Below are 13,923 nucleotides of genomic sequence, written 5' to 3' on the forward strand. Positions count from 1 at the left end.
ACTGTATTTTGAATCCAATTTAACGTCTTTTTATGCATCCATTTTGTGTCAGTTTTTGCATCTAGGCTTACGCCAGATTTTGTATCTAGTCTTACACTAGTTTTTGCTTCTATTTTTGCACCAGCTTTGGTGCCTATCTTTGCACCATGTGTTGAATTTGATTTAGCACCAAATTTTGCATCCATTTTGTGCCCATTTTTTCATCTTTTTTTGGACCATTTTTTACATCCACATTTACGTTTGATTTGTCTCCATTTTTCCCATCTCATTTTGCACCATATTTTGCGTCATTTGTTTCATCCAATTTTGCATCATTTTTAACACCATCTCTTGCATCTAATGTTACATCATTTTGAGCATCCAAATTTGCATTTATATTTGCATCTTATGTTGAGTCATGTGTTGTGTCCACCTTTGCATCTTATTTTGTGTCTAATGGTACATTCAATTTAGAGTCATTTTTTATGTCTACTTTTGTATTTGTTTTTGCACCAAGTTTTGCACCCAATTTTAAGCTATTTTATGCCCCTTTTTGCACCATTTTTTTGTGTCTACTTGTGTCCAATGTTGCACCATTATTTACACCGACTTTTTCATCCAATTTTGCATTTTTCTGGTGTCTAGTTTTACATCGTTTTCACCATCCAAATTTGCATCTTTTTTTGCCTCATTTTGTGTCCACATTTGCATATAATTTTGTGTCTGAGTTCGAGCCTAAATTTGCATGTGATTAGGAATCATTTTTTACATCCAATATGGCATCCTTGGTTTCACCTTTTTTCAACCCCATTTTGCATCTTGTTTTATGTCTTTTCTTACATCTTTTTTTTTTTCCTTTTTTGCACCCAAGTTTGCATCCCAAATTTACACCATTATTTGCATCATCATTTGGCATATTAATTTGTAACGTTTTTTGCTTCTTTTTAACGCTCAACTTTGCATCTTATTTTACATCTAGTTGTTGTCTTTTTTTGCATCTAATTTGGTGCCCATTTATGTGTCCTTGTTTTTGCCCAATTTGATATCCTTTTGTATGCCATGTTTTGTTCCCTTCTTTGTGTCAACTATTACACAATTTTTCACTTCTAATTTAAAACACTTTGTATGTCAATTGTTTGCATTTTGTATTAATTCCTAGTTTAACATCCAATTTTACTTTCAATTTTGCATCCATGGTTACATCCGCATTTGACTTCTTATATAGAGTATATTTTTCTTTACATATATGACCCCCTTTATAGATTCATAGTGAAATATATGATAGTTTCTAAATATCATTAAAGCAGATATCACAATTCAAAATCATTTGTAAAGAAATTTAAGAGAAATTGACAACATCCATCCAAAAAAATAACAATGTGTCATTAACAATTTTCAAAACATGTATAAAATAGCAACATAATACTAATAAATCAGTGTTATTTTTAATCAAAACAAGTAAAATTCAAATATGATTAACAAATCAAAATATTTCATGAATATCGTTATTCTACGATAAATTAACAACATACATAAATCAAACTCATCATATGATTACAAAATCAAAATGTCTCATTGATATAGGGTAAATTCACAACACCCATCTAAACATAACAATGTCATTCTACACAATAATTTATTCATAAAAAACAATTCATGTGCATGCCTAGCTACCACCACCAAGATCATCCTCATGATCATCTTGACCATCCTCATTACTCTGATCCACATCATCACCAACACCGCAACTATCATCATCATCTCCTCCTTCACCACCATCATCCTCATCCTCATCCTCATCATCTCCTGATATATGTTGAACATAATTTGGATAATCGTCTTGGCAATCATTACCTATAGCATTCTGACAAAAAAAATCAATATTACATGTTAGTATTAATTACATAACACAACGCATGTTTTTGTTATACAATGTTAACCATAAAATGAGGTAAGATATAATATCTAATAGTACTAAAAAATAAAATGAAAATATGGTTTAAAAGTATATTGGAAATCCAACTAAGATTACATACCATAGAGTCCATCCAAACAACAAATTCAACCCATCTCTTTTGCTGCAGCACCTCCTTTTCCAAATGATTTTGAGGTCTTCCATATTTTAGTTCCTATCAATCAGTAAATAGGGAGAAATTAGATAACAATGACTTTCTTCTAGTACAAAATTTATTAAAAAATATCACATGTTTAATATACTTACAAAGGTTGTTATCAGTGCTTTTAAACCTTTCTGGTCACTACGATGAGTGAATTTTGCCTTGGTTAACCTCGCCTTAGATGCCTTGTCCTTAAACATAAACCAATTCAATTTATTTTCACACAAATACATGTCTAAGATACTTATAAGTATTAATACATTCTAAATAATGTTTAATGAAAAATTCAATACCTGAATGCTCTCATTGCCGGCTTTTCTTTGTGCATCCAACTTCTCATATGATTTTACAAGTTCTTTCCATACTTTAAAAGGTATGTCAATAGGTCTTTGTTTCAGTCTTTGATCTTGAGGTATTTTTTTAATTTTTCTTGTTTGGTTAAAAATTTTGGTTAAAAAAAACCGAACAAGTAATTCACATCAATGGCATGGGGACTCTATGGATATGTGTAAAAAAATGGCTATAAAGAAAACATCCAAAAAACATATGAGCTCTCCCTTTGATGGTCACTTGGGGCATATGGCTGGAAAGGAACAACTCCATTTTCGAAAATCAAGGACAATCCTTTCTCAAAGTCCTTCCTAATATTTGCTCCAAATGTCTTAAAATGAAAAACAAAATTCAAACGTCATCCTTAAACATCTCCCTTAAATATAACGTTGGACCATAAATTCTTCACTTTTATTGTTATCGGCTCTGGAATGATTTTTCTATATGCAATTATATAATGAAATATGTATGCACTAATGAAAAAACATTGAGTTTCATTTTTCATAATCACAAACAATTAAAAAAGAATCACACGTAACTAGCATCATTTTGGAAATTTTATATTTATTAAAAATCTTTAACATGTTTTCCTCCCATATCTCATAAAAAGGTGTGAAATTTTTTATATACTCTCCAATAAGCACTACAACAAAACCAGCGATTTGGAGGTTTTACACTAAGTTTTTCAACATCGAGCTTACTAGGGCTTGCACCACCGGGGTTATTAGTAAGAATCTCATGAGGTTTGCATAGCCATGATTATTAGAATCAAAATAGTAGGATTTGCACTAAAAAACAGTTCATAGAGCTTTCCTGCTGGGGAGAAAATCACAAGTTCAACTTCTGCAGTGCAGAGCACCGAGAGCTCGTAAGCTTTCTTCAGCAATCCACCTACGTTTGGAAAATGTAGCCTGCCTGCTGGCGATGTTCTCAATCCTCTTCCTCTGCATCTTTCCCCTCACTATTCTTGTATGTACTCTTTCGTTTTTCCCTCCAAACAAACCCTCTCAAATTGAGAAAGCAGAACAACTCACTCGATGAGAATCCGAATCCAATTATTGCTTCTAACAATAACCCAATACGATACCAAAAGTGATTACACAAAACCTCATTGACTCTTCATTTGTTTGGAAAAGAGCCAAGCATATACTTCTGACGAGGGTTTCTGTCTCAAGTCTGGCTCGCAGGACGTCGCTTAGTCAATTGCGAGAAAAGTTTTCCACCTGCCTGTCACATACGGTTTGTCACACTATATATTAAGATAAGGTTGATCATACTAACAATAAGGTTGTATAGTTTAAAAGGAGCGCTCTCCTGACTGCATTTGGTTGGTTTATAGAAAAGATTGCTGGAATGTGTAATGTGAATGCTCTGCTAACTGTTTTTTAAGCATTTGGAACTATTAAAACCCCCTAGGATAATTAATGTAAGACCTGTTAATTAATGTGTAAAGATGGCTATTGTCCTTGGGCTACCTTAGCTGTTCGTGTTTAGTGATCTGTGGTATTATGACTCCTCAAGTCACTATTAAACCATGAGAACCATGCCCAGGCAGACTAGTGTGACATTGTGGATGAGAACCAAAACTAGAGTCCTATAACCTCCTTTTTCATCCTTTAATTGCAGAATTAACTGACTGTTCTAGTAATCGTTCTTGAGCACCTGAAGATGTGCACCCTAAATAATAAGAATAATACCCTGTAACATATGAATAGTCCATCCTGTGCATGTAGGATATGCACATGAGGTCCAATAAAATCACTAACCAGAATACCAGGTGTTATTAAAGCCTCTACAGGGTAATTGCAATAGTTCTTCATTTCTTATTACAAGAGTTTCCAATAGATAGGTTTTGAAACAGCTAAATTAGTTCCATAGACATTGGTTACATAAAATTACAAGTTCCAATGCTCGAGGAGAAGTCTTAGCTTACCCATAATCTCCCTACATATACTTGTACAAAATTTGTATTGATCCCACCATATCAGAAGGCCATATACTCTGCCCATTGTTTTCTTCTATCTTTTGTGTTTTTTCAAATATACCATTTCAATTGCTTCACTTGACAACTTTGTTTATTAGACAAACACAATGTCAGGCTTGTCAAATATTAGCTTCTTTTTATAGAGCTCTACCCTTATTTTCTGGCTTACCTCTTCTAGTATTCGAGGTTACGATCTTCATGACATTGTAAAAGAGAAAAAAACGTTTTATTGACTTCTGGTGTTGGAATTGTAGCATCATGCTTTGTTCCCTAAAGCCTTCACAACCTTTTTAGATGTTTGGGGCCTTTCGAGTCCTAACAAGAATTTTTCCGACTGCTTCCAAGTTCCGTCTGCACAATCCTTGATAGACTTATTTGTTTTTTAGTTATCTGGGTGCACGATAATCCCATTCACATGGTTTTTCATGATTCTGCTAAATTGTCATCCACAAGTGATGTTTTCCACCAAGAAAAGCATTTGTTATTTTGGGCTTGATGATTAGGCATGGAATAAGGGGCACCGGTTCAGCCTCTCTTCTCGATGCATATTCTGGTAAGAAAATGGGACAAATTTTCTTGTGAATGAAAATTGCAATCCCTGTAGTCTTGAAAATGCAAACCTTGACTATAATGGGGCCTCTAGCTGGAAATAGGGCAATATGTGTTCTCCTTATGCAACATCGACATATCAGTGATTTTCAGTTTGCCCGATTCTCAGGTGGGTGATATGAATTCCTTGTATATGGCTGTTGACAATCAAGTGACCCTTGCATGTTTACCCCCCATGATGTACATTCAGTTGTAACCTAGCTTGGAGATTAAGCTAATCTAGATCCACATGTTTTTAGCATACATTTGCTAAAGAACCTTTCAACTTGTAGATAATTCACTATATCTCATCCACATGTAGTCAACTTACTGAAGATTAATTAACTTGCACATTCTCTTGTTGAAGAGAATTTGTGCTCGTCCATGCATGAGCTAGATTGGAAATATTCTGGAAAGCTCCTAGTAGTCTCTGTCCATGCATTCTGATTTCTGTCTCATGAAGGTGTCAGATCTGCGTTAGCTATCCAAGACTTCGGTTCATCCTTTGACTTTGTTAAATTCAAACTTCATCTTATAATTTTTAATACTATGTATTGGGAAGTGTTCTCTCTCTGATCTGATTTGTGCAAAACTAAGAAACAACTATGAGAAATTACTAATTAGCCTAAGGTCACAGCTAATTACTCCTCTGTTTGGACTGTCATTTCTCCAGTCAGGAGGGTGTCCCTCGTGTTCATGCACTTTCAGCACTTGGAAGCATATGCTTGGTCAATATGAGTGATCAGCACAGAAAGTAGTTTTCATTGATATATGTGTAAGCATCCAAGGACACAAGAAACTTATAAGACCAAATAATATGCAAAATCCCAGTCCACGACCACCAAATATGAAAGAAGAAAAGATGGTTGTGCACTTTTAAGTGATAAAAAATCTTCAAAGTACAGGCACTTAGGTCATTCACACTACTGCAACATACAACACTGTTCAACCATCGAATTTGGAGAGCTGTAAAGAAACTGCATGGTCAAACTCCATCACTGTATTAGTCAAAAGATTGTTTGCATCATGGAGATAAAATATGAGAATGATTGCAATAGTATGCACTGCACAGAGATGTAGGCAGCAATGAGAGAAAGGAAGGATGGAAGAGAACGTTGACTGCTCACTGAGAAAACTATAGAAAATAATGCCATTCAGTGTTCTCTTATAGCTCCCCAAATTCCCAAAGGTGGGTGGCCTATTCATGCAAAATCTAACTGTTGTTGAGTGGCTGAAGTGAGGAAAATGCTGCAAAATTGCCCGATAACAACCATAAATATGGCTTCCACTAAACCATTGCAATAAGTGGCTTGATCTCTTCATAAGTAAACAAAAACTCATGCAATCAGCTAGAATTCCATTACTAACTAATTTGTCTCAACAAATAAGAATTCCAAATCAGCTTTCTTGTTCAATAATAAAGTTCCATCTCACATGTAAAGTTGCAAACTAATCAACGGGGTCAACTTTGTCAAAAATACAAAATAAACATTTCCCAAACTTCAAGTTTTCCAGATTTAACAAAGAGGAATTTTAAAATCACCCAAATTAAGTTAGGCAGCTCCTTTGCACCTCCTTTCTAAAAATGGTGCCAAGCCGCCCACTGAAAATAGAACTGGAGTCATGAAAAACCACTTTTAGCTAACTACCAGATGTACCGAAGGAAGGGCACCTAGGGTATTCCTGATAGGATTTCCTTATACCTCATAGGCAAACAACCATTGTCCCTTCTATAGATGAGTAGAATAAGTGCTTGGTTCTCTACACTAAATAAAGACAAAGTATAGTACTTATTGCTGACAAAATAGGATTTAAATCGCGGTTCAATTGCTTGACATTCAGCTGGTCACAGAATTGTAGAGTGCATAATCATAAGTGATGTTGCGAGCCTCATTGCTCAAAGTCTAAGGGTCTTGCGAGCCATAATCACAGCCATGTATGGCATATCTTGTGATTATGGCATTTTATGAGGTCAATTCTTGTGAAGACATTTCAGTTTATAATAAATTTTGAACCTCAACAGAGTTTTGGCAAGACCTGGCTGAGCTAGGACATCAACAACACAGCTGATATGAATGACATAATCTAGCCTCAAGAGGGAGCCTCTTTTGTTTCATCACTCTAACAATCTATGAAGTGGTGGAAAGCATAACAACTTCCCCTTGAATATGACACCTAAACTGAGTACAAATCCTAAATGATGCAGCCCTTGGTGCATGTCTCTCAAAGTATCGATATTTGAAATGTTGAAAGCTCTTGTGCCCATTTGATATGCATTCGATTGCAGTTCCCCTGAAGAAAGAATCTTATAAAGGCGAGGCCATGGCCAATATGTTAGCCATATCCATTGGAGTTGCCATTGCTTGACAACTTTAGTGTGATCAGTCCCACCATGATTCACATGGCCTTCTACTCAACACTGGCTGTTGCTATTGTAAGAGTCTTCAAGCTCGTTGAACCCATAGTATTGATAAGTGTATTCTTTGGGTCTCTGGTTTTCAAATTCTGCCTATGTTTTCCTCTCAGTATCATTATTTCAAATGCTGAAAGCTCTAATTCCCATTGCTGTGTATTTGATTGTGGTTTCCCTGAAGAAAAAAGCTTATAAAGGTGAGCCCGAGGCCAATATGTTGGCCATATCCATTGGAGTTACTATTTCAGCTTATGGGGAGGCCAAGATGAATGCATGGGAGGTGATTCTCCAGTTAAGTGCAGTTGCATGTGAGACTACCCAATTGGTTCTCATACAAATTCCACGAACATCAAAAGGGATTAAGTTGAATCCCATCACATCTTTGTTGCTCCTTGTTGCCTTGTTTTTCTCAGCACCCCCTGGGCCTTAGTAGAATACCCATTTCTGATAATCAGGGTCTCTTCCTTTGATTTGGATTACATGACATTTCTGCTTGTGCCTTGGCTCTTAATCTTGCAGTGTTTCTTCTGATAGGAAAGACTTCAGCCTTGACTATGAATGTTGCTGGTCTTGTCAAGGACTGGCTGCTCATAACATAATCTTTGTCTGTAATAAATGAAAAGGTTACAGTCATAAACTTGAGTGGGTGTGGACTGGCTTTTCTGGCTGTCTGTTACTATAATCATTTGAAACTTCAAGCTCTCAAGTCCAATGACAACCAACCAAAGTACCTCAGCAGTGCAGCTGATGCCAATGATGAAGGAGAAGGTTTGATAATGACGAGTGGGAGATTCTCAATCAGAGATTCAGAACCAGTAGAGAAAAATCAAACTCAAGCTTCAGGATTAGGTATTTAGATCATTAATATTGTCTTGTGCTAGAGATTACTGTTCTTGGATTGGCTCCTCTATGCCCAGATCTATTTGCAGGGAACAGGCCAGTCATTCACAGTGAAGAAGATAATGACAAGATTAGTGTATAATGATGGACAGGATGGTGCCATGGTGCCAACCTAAATCTCAAGTAAGGAGACATCTGTTCATCAATTTGTCAAGAAGCATGGCCTACAATTCAATTGCTCTAAGCCTATCACTTCTTCCACCTGTCAAATAAATTGTTTCCTGTTTGTTTAGTTGACTATGGTTCTAATAAATATACTATTGTTTGATGTAAAAAGACAAAACAAAACAAAAAATATGGAAAGTTGTGACCCCATTTTCTAACTACAAATTGAAATCGGATTACCATAGTGACCACCTCTGCTTATTGGAATCAAAAAGGGGGTGGGTTATGCACAATCCTCCTATCATTTGCTATTACCAGAGATAATTAAAGCCACCCTAAACTCAAGTCTTAACTATGCTGATAGGGTGTTTGGGGAGGGGGATCCCTTACCAACCCACTATAATCTGCACAAAAGCATCCTAAGAACATATGCAAAATCAACCCTTCAATGAAATGATCCAAGAATATAGGTACTCAAACATTGATTTTATCAAAGAAAAATACAAGACAGAAAGAAAAGATCATAACAAGGATTAGAAGAGTCTAAGAACAGTGCTCACTGTCTACAGAGCCAAGACGAATGCAGAAGAGTTCTTCCTTCAGTTCCCCATCTGAGAAATCAGTTGCATGCCAGACCCAAGTTTTATCACTACCTGCGTGCTCCTGAAGTGACATTGGGGAATGAACTGCAAGGCAAAAAAAAAAAAAAAAACATAATCCAGATAATAAGGATCAACACAAATTCTCGGCACAGAAAGCCTCTTAAAACTTGGACGTAAGATAAGCTATTACAATCTCAGGGGGGAAATTACACAAAAAAAAACAAACAAACAAATTTACATACTTAAATGGTTTGCACATATTTTCAATGTCTTGGATTGCCTCATGACCATCCGAACCTTTGTAGTATCCTTGTGCTTAAGAAACTTTACTGTTCCTACACCACGCTCCTTCCATTGATTCCCATCCTTGTCAAACCTGTACAGCTTCGCCTTCCTGCAGGGTCAAACATATAAAAAAGAATGGGAATATTAATAAACAATGAAACTGCATTAGGATCATTTTAAGAGCCCATGGCATCCATTAGAAGTAACGTCCGCAATATCCCACCATATCAAATGCATTCAAAGATAAATTACCAACGACCTATTAAAAACACAGGAGATATTCGGTAATGTACACAGGAGATATTCCTTAACATTACCGAAAAGGATCCCACAAAAAAGCTCAATAATAACATCAAACATGTAAGAATACAAATCATCAACTATTTAATAACAAAAGAATGCTCATCCCATACATCCCCATAAAGTACAGAAATGATCAACAGCCTGTTCAAAACATCATAGAAAGTCAACGAAAACAGTTGACAGAAGACCAAAACAGACATATGCCTGAATCATACCACCTCACAACATAAAAATACAAATCACCCTAATGCCAATAACCAAAAGACAGATTATCAAATAGGCCCAATTCAGTATTCAATGGCTAATCCAAAAACCAAAAAATACGAAACCCCGTATGCTTAACAATAACAAATGACCATCACACCCCCCACTAAACCAGAATAACAGAGAAACCATCATAGAATCTTCAAAGACATTGAAAAAAGGATGGCCTATAGTTCAACAAAATATAAAAAGACTCGTCAAAATACAAAACCCCCAATGATAACAAATAAACCATCAAATGCATCCCCGAAAAAATCTTCATCGGCAGCCTATCAACATAGGAAAACAATTATTACAGACCATAATGAGATCAAAAAAATGCTGATCAAAATATCAATGGGACATCAAAACAACAAGAAACTCACAAAATACACAGAAAGGCAAAACCCTAATTACTCGATAAAACAAACCATAGCCCGCTAAATGCATCTACCATAGAGTTTCTTCAGCACCCCATTGAAATGACAAATCCGATCATCATCAACAGGCGAACAAAACATCGAGAACCCGATAAAAACAGATCTTACTAAAAAGGAGAAAAATTAGAAGTAAATAACTGCCCAAATGCATCTTCCTTATAGTCAAGGTCCCATTTATGTGCATGGGAAAAGGGCCACCGAAGAGGCCATGAAAACAACTTTCAACTGAGAAAACAAAATCATGAAATAGCCATGGATTAAGAAATTTACATGTCAAGAAGGACATCCTCCTCTTCTTCGCCCGTGGTGACAGTAACCTCCTCAAGCTTAACAATGGGTGCAACCTGAGCTCCAGTGTCCTCTTCCTTTCCGGCATCATCCTCGTTCTCTCTCGAATCGTCATCTACTGCCCGTGTAAGAACAGGATCCTCCTGAGTTCCAGCCATCCCAATACCAGATAGTGCACAAAGGGAGGGCTCGAATGAAATCGATGGATCCAAAATATGCCAGAAACTCGCCCAATATTAGACACGAATGCGAAACCCCGAGGATTTTGGACAAAGGATTTAACTGTGCAAAAATGCTTCGAAGGCAAAGGGCAATGAGGTCGACGGAGAAAAAACACTCTATATAAGGGTTTTTGAGGTCGATGGAGAGAAAACACTCTATATAAGGGTTTTGAAGAGGGAAGGCCGGTAGCTGTTAAAGATTGAGAGTAAAAGTAGCATCGTTTTTTTTTTTTTATACCACATGGTGAATCGGTAACTGTCTAGCCTAATCTAGGAGAGACCCAGGATCAAACCTGAACACTGCCACTATAACACCAAGAGCATAACCAATCACTCAATGAGAGTAAAAGTAGCATCATTTTTTTTTTTTTTTTTATACCACATGGTGAATCGGTAACTGTCTAGCCTAATCTAGGAGAGACCCAGGATCAAACCTGAACGCTGCCACTATAACACCAAGAGCATAACCAATCACCTGCAAATCAGTTATACTAAGTTCCTATGATTTTGGCAAGAGCAGACTCAACGGGAAAGGGGAATCCTCCCCTCTAGCCGCCACCACAGCAGGCTGCTAAATGTACTCAATGAGATTTGAACTTCGGTCAGCTCGGGCATAGCCCAAGTGACTTACCGTCAAACCACACGTAGCATCGTTAAAGATAATATAATAAATTATTACAGGGATGGTTGGGGGGTTTCAAAGGGAGAGAAGGCCATGGAATAACCCCTAAATCATCTCCAACATGAGAGGCCTACTTCATTCATGTTGTCATGTTGGGACCAGAGGTTGTTGTGCGTTTTTTGTTTTCGCAATTTTGAACTCTTTCCTCGGTGATATATTATTGTGTTTATTGTAATAATAATGGGATGGGGTTGAGGGGTTTGTGAATGAGATACATATGGAAAAGTAATTAGAAATATTGGTTTTAAATTATTATAATAAGTATTGTTGTGGTTGATCCATGATAAGTTGTAGGGTAGTTGGTTTGTATGGGGTTTAGTTGTTACGAGGTCTTAAGTTCAAATGTCATGGGGAGGGGTTGAGAATGGTAGTCATTTTGGGGGCATCAAAACTATTCTAAGGGGCATCTTCCACTGAGCTTTACACAATCTTTGATGTTGAGGATGAAAATAATATGAATATGCCAAGCTCACTCTACAGCCTAGTATGGTTACAGCCATGTTTGTCCATCATTCCAAGGGGCATCTTCCACTGAGCTTTACACAATCCTCAATGTTGAGGATGAAAATAATATGAATATGCCAAGCTCACTCTACAGCCTAGTATGGTTACAGCGATGTTTGTCCATCATCAAAGCTGAAATTTTGCTAGTGTCGGCCAAAATAAATTAAAAAAAAAAAAAATAAAAAAAAAATACAAAACATTTAAATAATGTTTGCTCATAAAAAATAATTGCCAATGAAGAAATTGGATCCCTCTCCGCTCATATTATATCTATATTTAAGATGAGTCTATGCTAGTGGATAACACAAAAATCACAAAGTGAAGAAGAGTTTAATTTCAAGTCAAAGCAAAACTTTGGGACTAGCGCAATTCATCTAACTTCTATTGAAATGCGGTATTTATACGTGTAATTTGATATATATATATATATATATATATATATATATAGTGTAATTGATATTATGTTGTTAAATGGTTGTTTAATTAATGTTGGTTATTCGATGGCAAGATGGTTTTGTAACTCTTAATGATGTAATTGTTCATCTTCTTGGTTGTAGTGTGCCATGTTGTTGACATTGTAATGGAGCCAAAAAAAAATGACAGTAAAGCATAGTTGGAAGTTATAAGTTTATCCTCCTGGAAAAGCAAAATTGTGGAGTTAAAGAACCACTTCTAGGAAATCAATTTCCATCACATCCATAGGGAGCTAAATACAACTGTAGATTCTCTCCAAAAAAGAATTATTTGTCTGGAGACAGGTTACATATATTATGATGAATTAGTTGGCAACCCAGTTCAAAGTTCTCATTCGATGCCCATATACTAATATGGATCAGCTTTAAGTCAAATTTTCAATTAGTTATCAACTAGCTTACTATAAATTTCAAGTGAGTCTACATTCAGCTTTCAATTAGCCTCAAATACAATGTCTTTATTTTTCTCTTGACAGGGGCCTCTTCATGGTTGTATAATACACTTTCGGGAATTTTTGGTTACAGGCTAATGTCATTTCTAGTCATTGTCTTCGTTTTTCTCATAGTAGGGCCCTCTTCGTGGTTGTATAATACACTTTCTACAATTTTTGGTTGCATGCTATTGTCATTTCTAGTCAGTCTTATAATTTGCAGAAGAAAAAAAAATTGTAAAACCCTGGTTTTACAACAACTTCTTTTTCTCTTCTTCTGGGTCGTGATGCCTTGTCTTCTGGCAACCCATTGTAATGACAGAAGTTACAATCTTTTTGTCAATGTTTGTGCTTTTTTTCTTCCTCGTGAATAACAAAAGGGTCCTTTTTTTCTATAGTAATAAGAAGAAGAAGAATAAGAAGAAAGATATTGTAATCGTTATGTCATGGTTGGCATTCCTAAATATAAGCAGATATAGGATAAGCATGCATGCATATTAGAACTTGGTGCGCATGGATGGAATTCAATGTGCCAAATGATGTAGATGTTTCACAAGCATGGGGTGTGACATTTCAACCCTAGTTATCAATAGTGATGAGAGGCCACCAAGGACAATACCCCTTGGACCCTATGATAAGTGTTGCACATTTTGGTGTTAGGAGTGGAAGGGTAAGCTTAGTTCGAGGAGGTTGGTTATGGGATGTTTTTTGGTGCACATGAGGTTGTGCATCAACTACCATGGCTACACTTGAATTAGTGGGTCTTTACAAAAATAAAGTGGGAGAGTTAAGTTTTGTGAACAAAAGTAGCCTATGGGTGATATTTGCATTGATCACTTGTGTTAGGAACCTTTTTAGGCAAGTTAACTAATACTTGGAAGGTGTGAACCATGTAATTGAAATAATTCAATAGTGTCCTCCTTCGTTCAAATGAAGCAACAAAGCCAAGAACGTGACTATCAAATAAATATTAGCCCCCTATTGAGCCCTTGTTGCACATTTACAAATTGCTCAGACATTGATGTCATGGTGTTT

The 13,923-nt window shown here is 36.2% G+C and overlaps 1 protein-coding gene across 2 annotated transcripts; it reads right to left on the reverse strand.

Moving 5' to 3' along the window:
- Nucleotides 1-2,025: 2,025 nt before the first annotated feature.
- LOC149230604 (ran-binding protein 1 homolog c-like) lies at nucleotides 2,026-10,906 on the reverse strand. 2 transcript variants are annotated; one of them, XM_089379025.1, is made up of 4 exons: nucleotides 10,560-10,906; nucleotides 9,261-9,412; nucleotides 8,977-9,102; nucleotides 2,026-2,108 (listed from the first exon to the last, which is right to left on the reverse strand). In XM_089379025.1, exons 1-4 carry the CDS (start codon nucleotides 10,733-10,735, stop codon nucleotides 2,041-2,043), a joined length of 522 nt encoding a protein of 173 aa, XP_089235151.1. In that variant the 5' UTR covers nucleotides 10,736-10,906; the 3' UTR covers nucleotides 2,026-2,040. The 2 variants fall into 2 exon arrangements, with proteins under 2 accessions (XP_089235151.1, XP_089235152.1); XM_089379026.1 differs by lacking the exon at nucleotides 2,026-2,108 and adding an exon at nucleotides 6,121-6,246 and having other exon boundaries at nucleotides 10,560-10,904.
- Between the last annotated feature and the right edge of the window lie 3,017 nt (nucleotides 10,907-13,923).

The sequence above is a fragment of the Pinus tabuliformis genome, chromosome J, assembly GCF_031772625.1.
Source record: "Pinus tabuliformis cultivar Carrire ecotype Pingquan chromosome J, CPIR1, whole genome shotgun sequence".
Lineage (NCBI taxonomy): Eukaryota > Viridiplantae > Streptophyta > Pinopsida > Pinales > Pinaceae > Pinus > Pinus tabuliformis.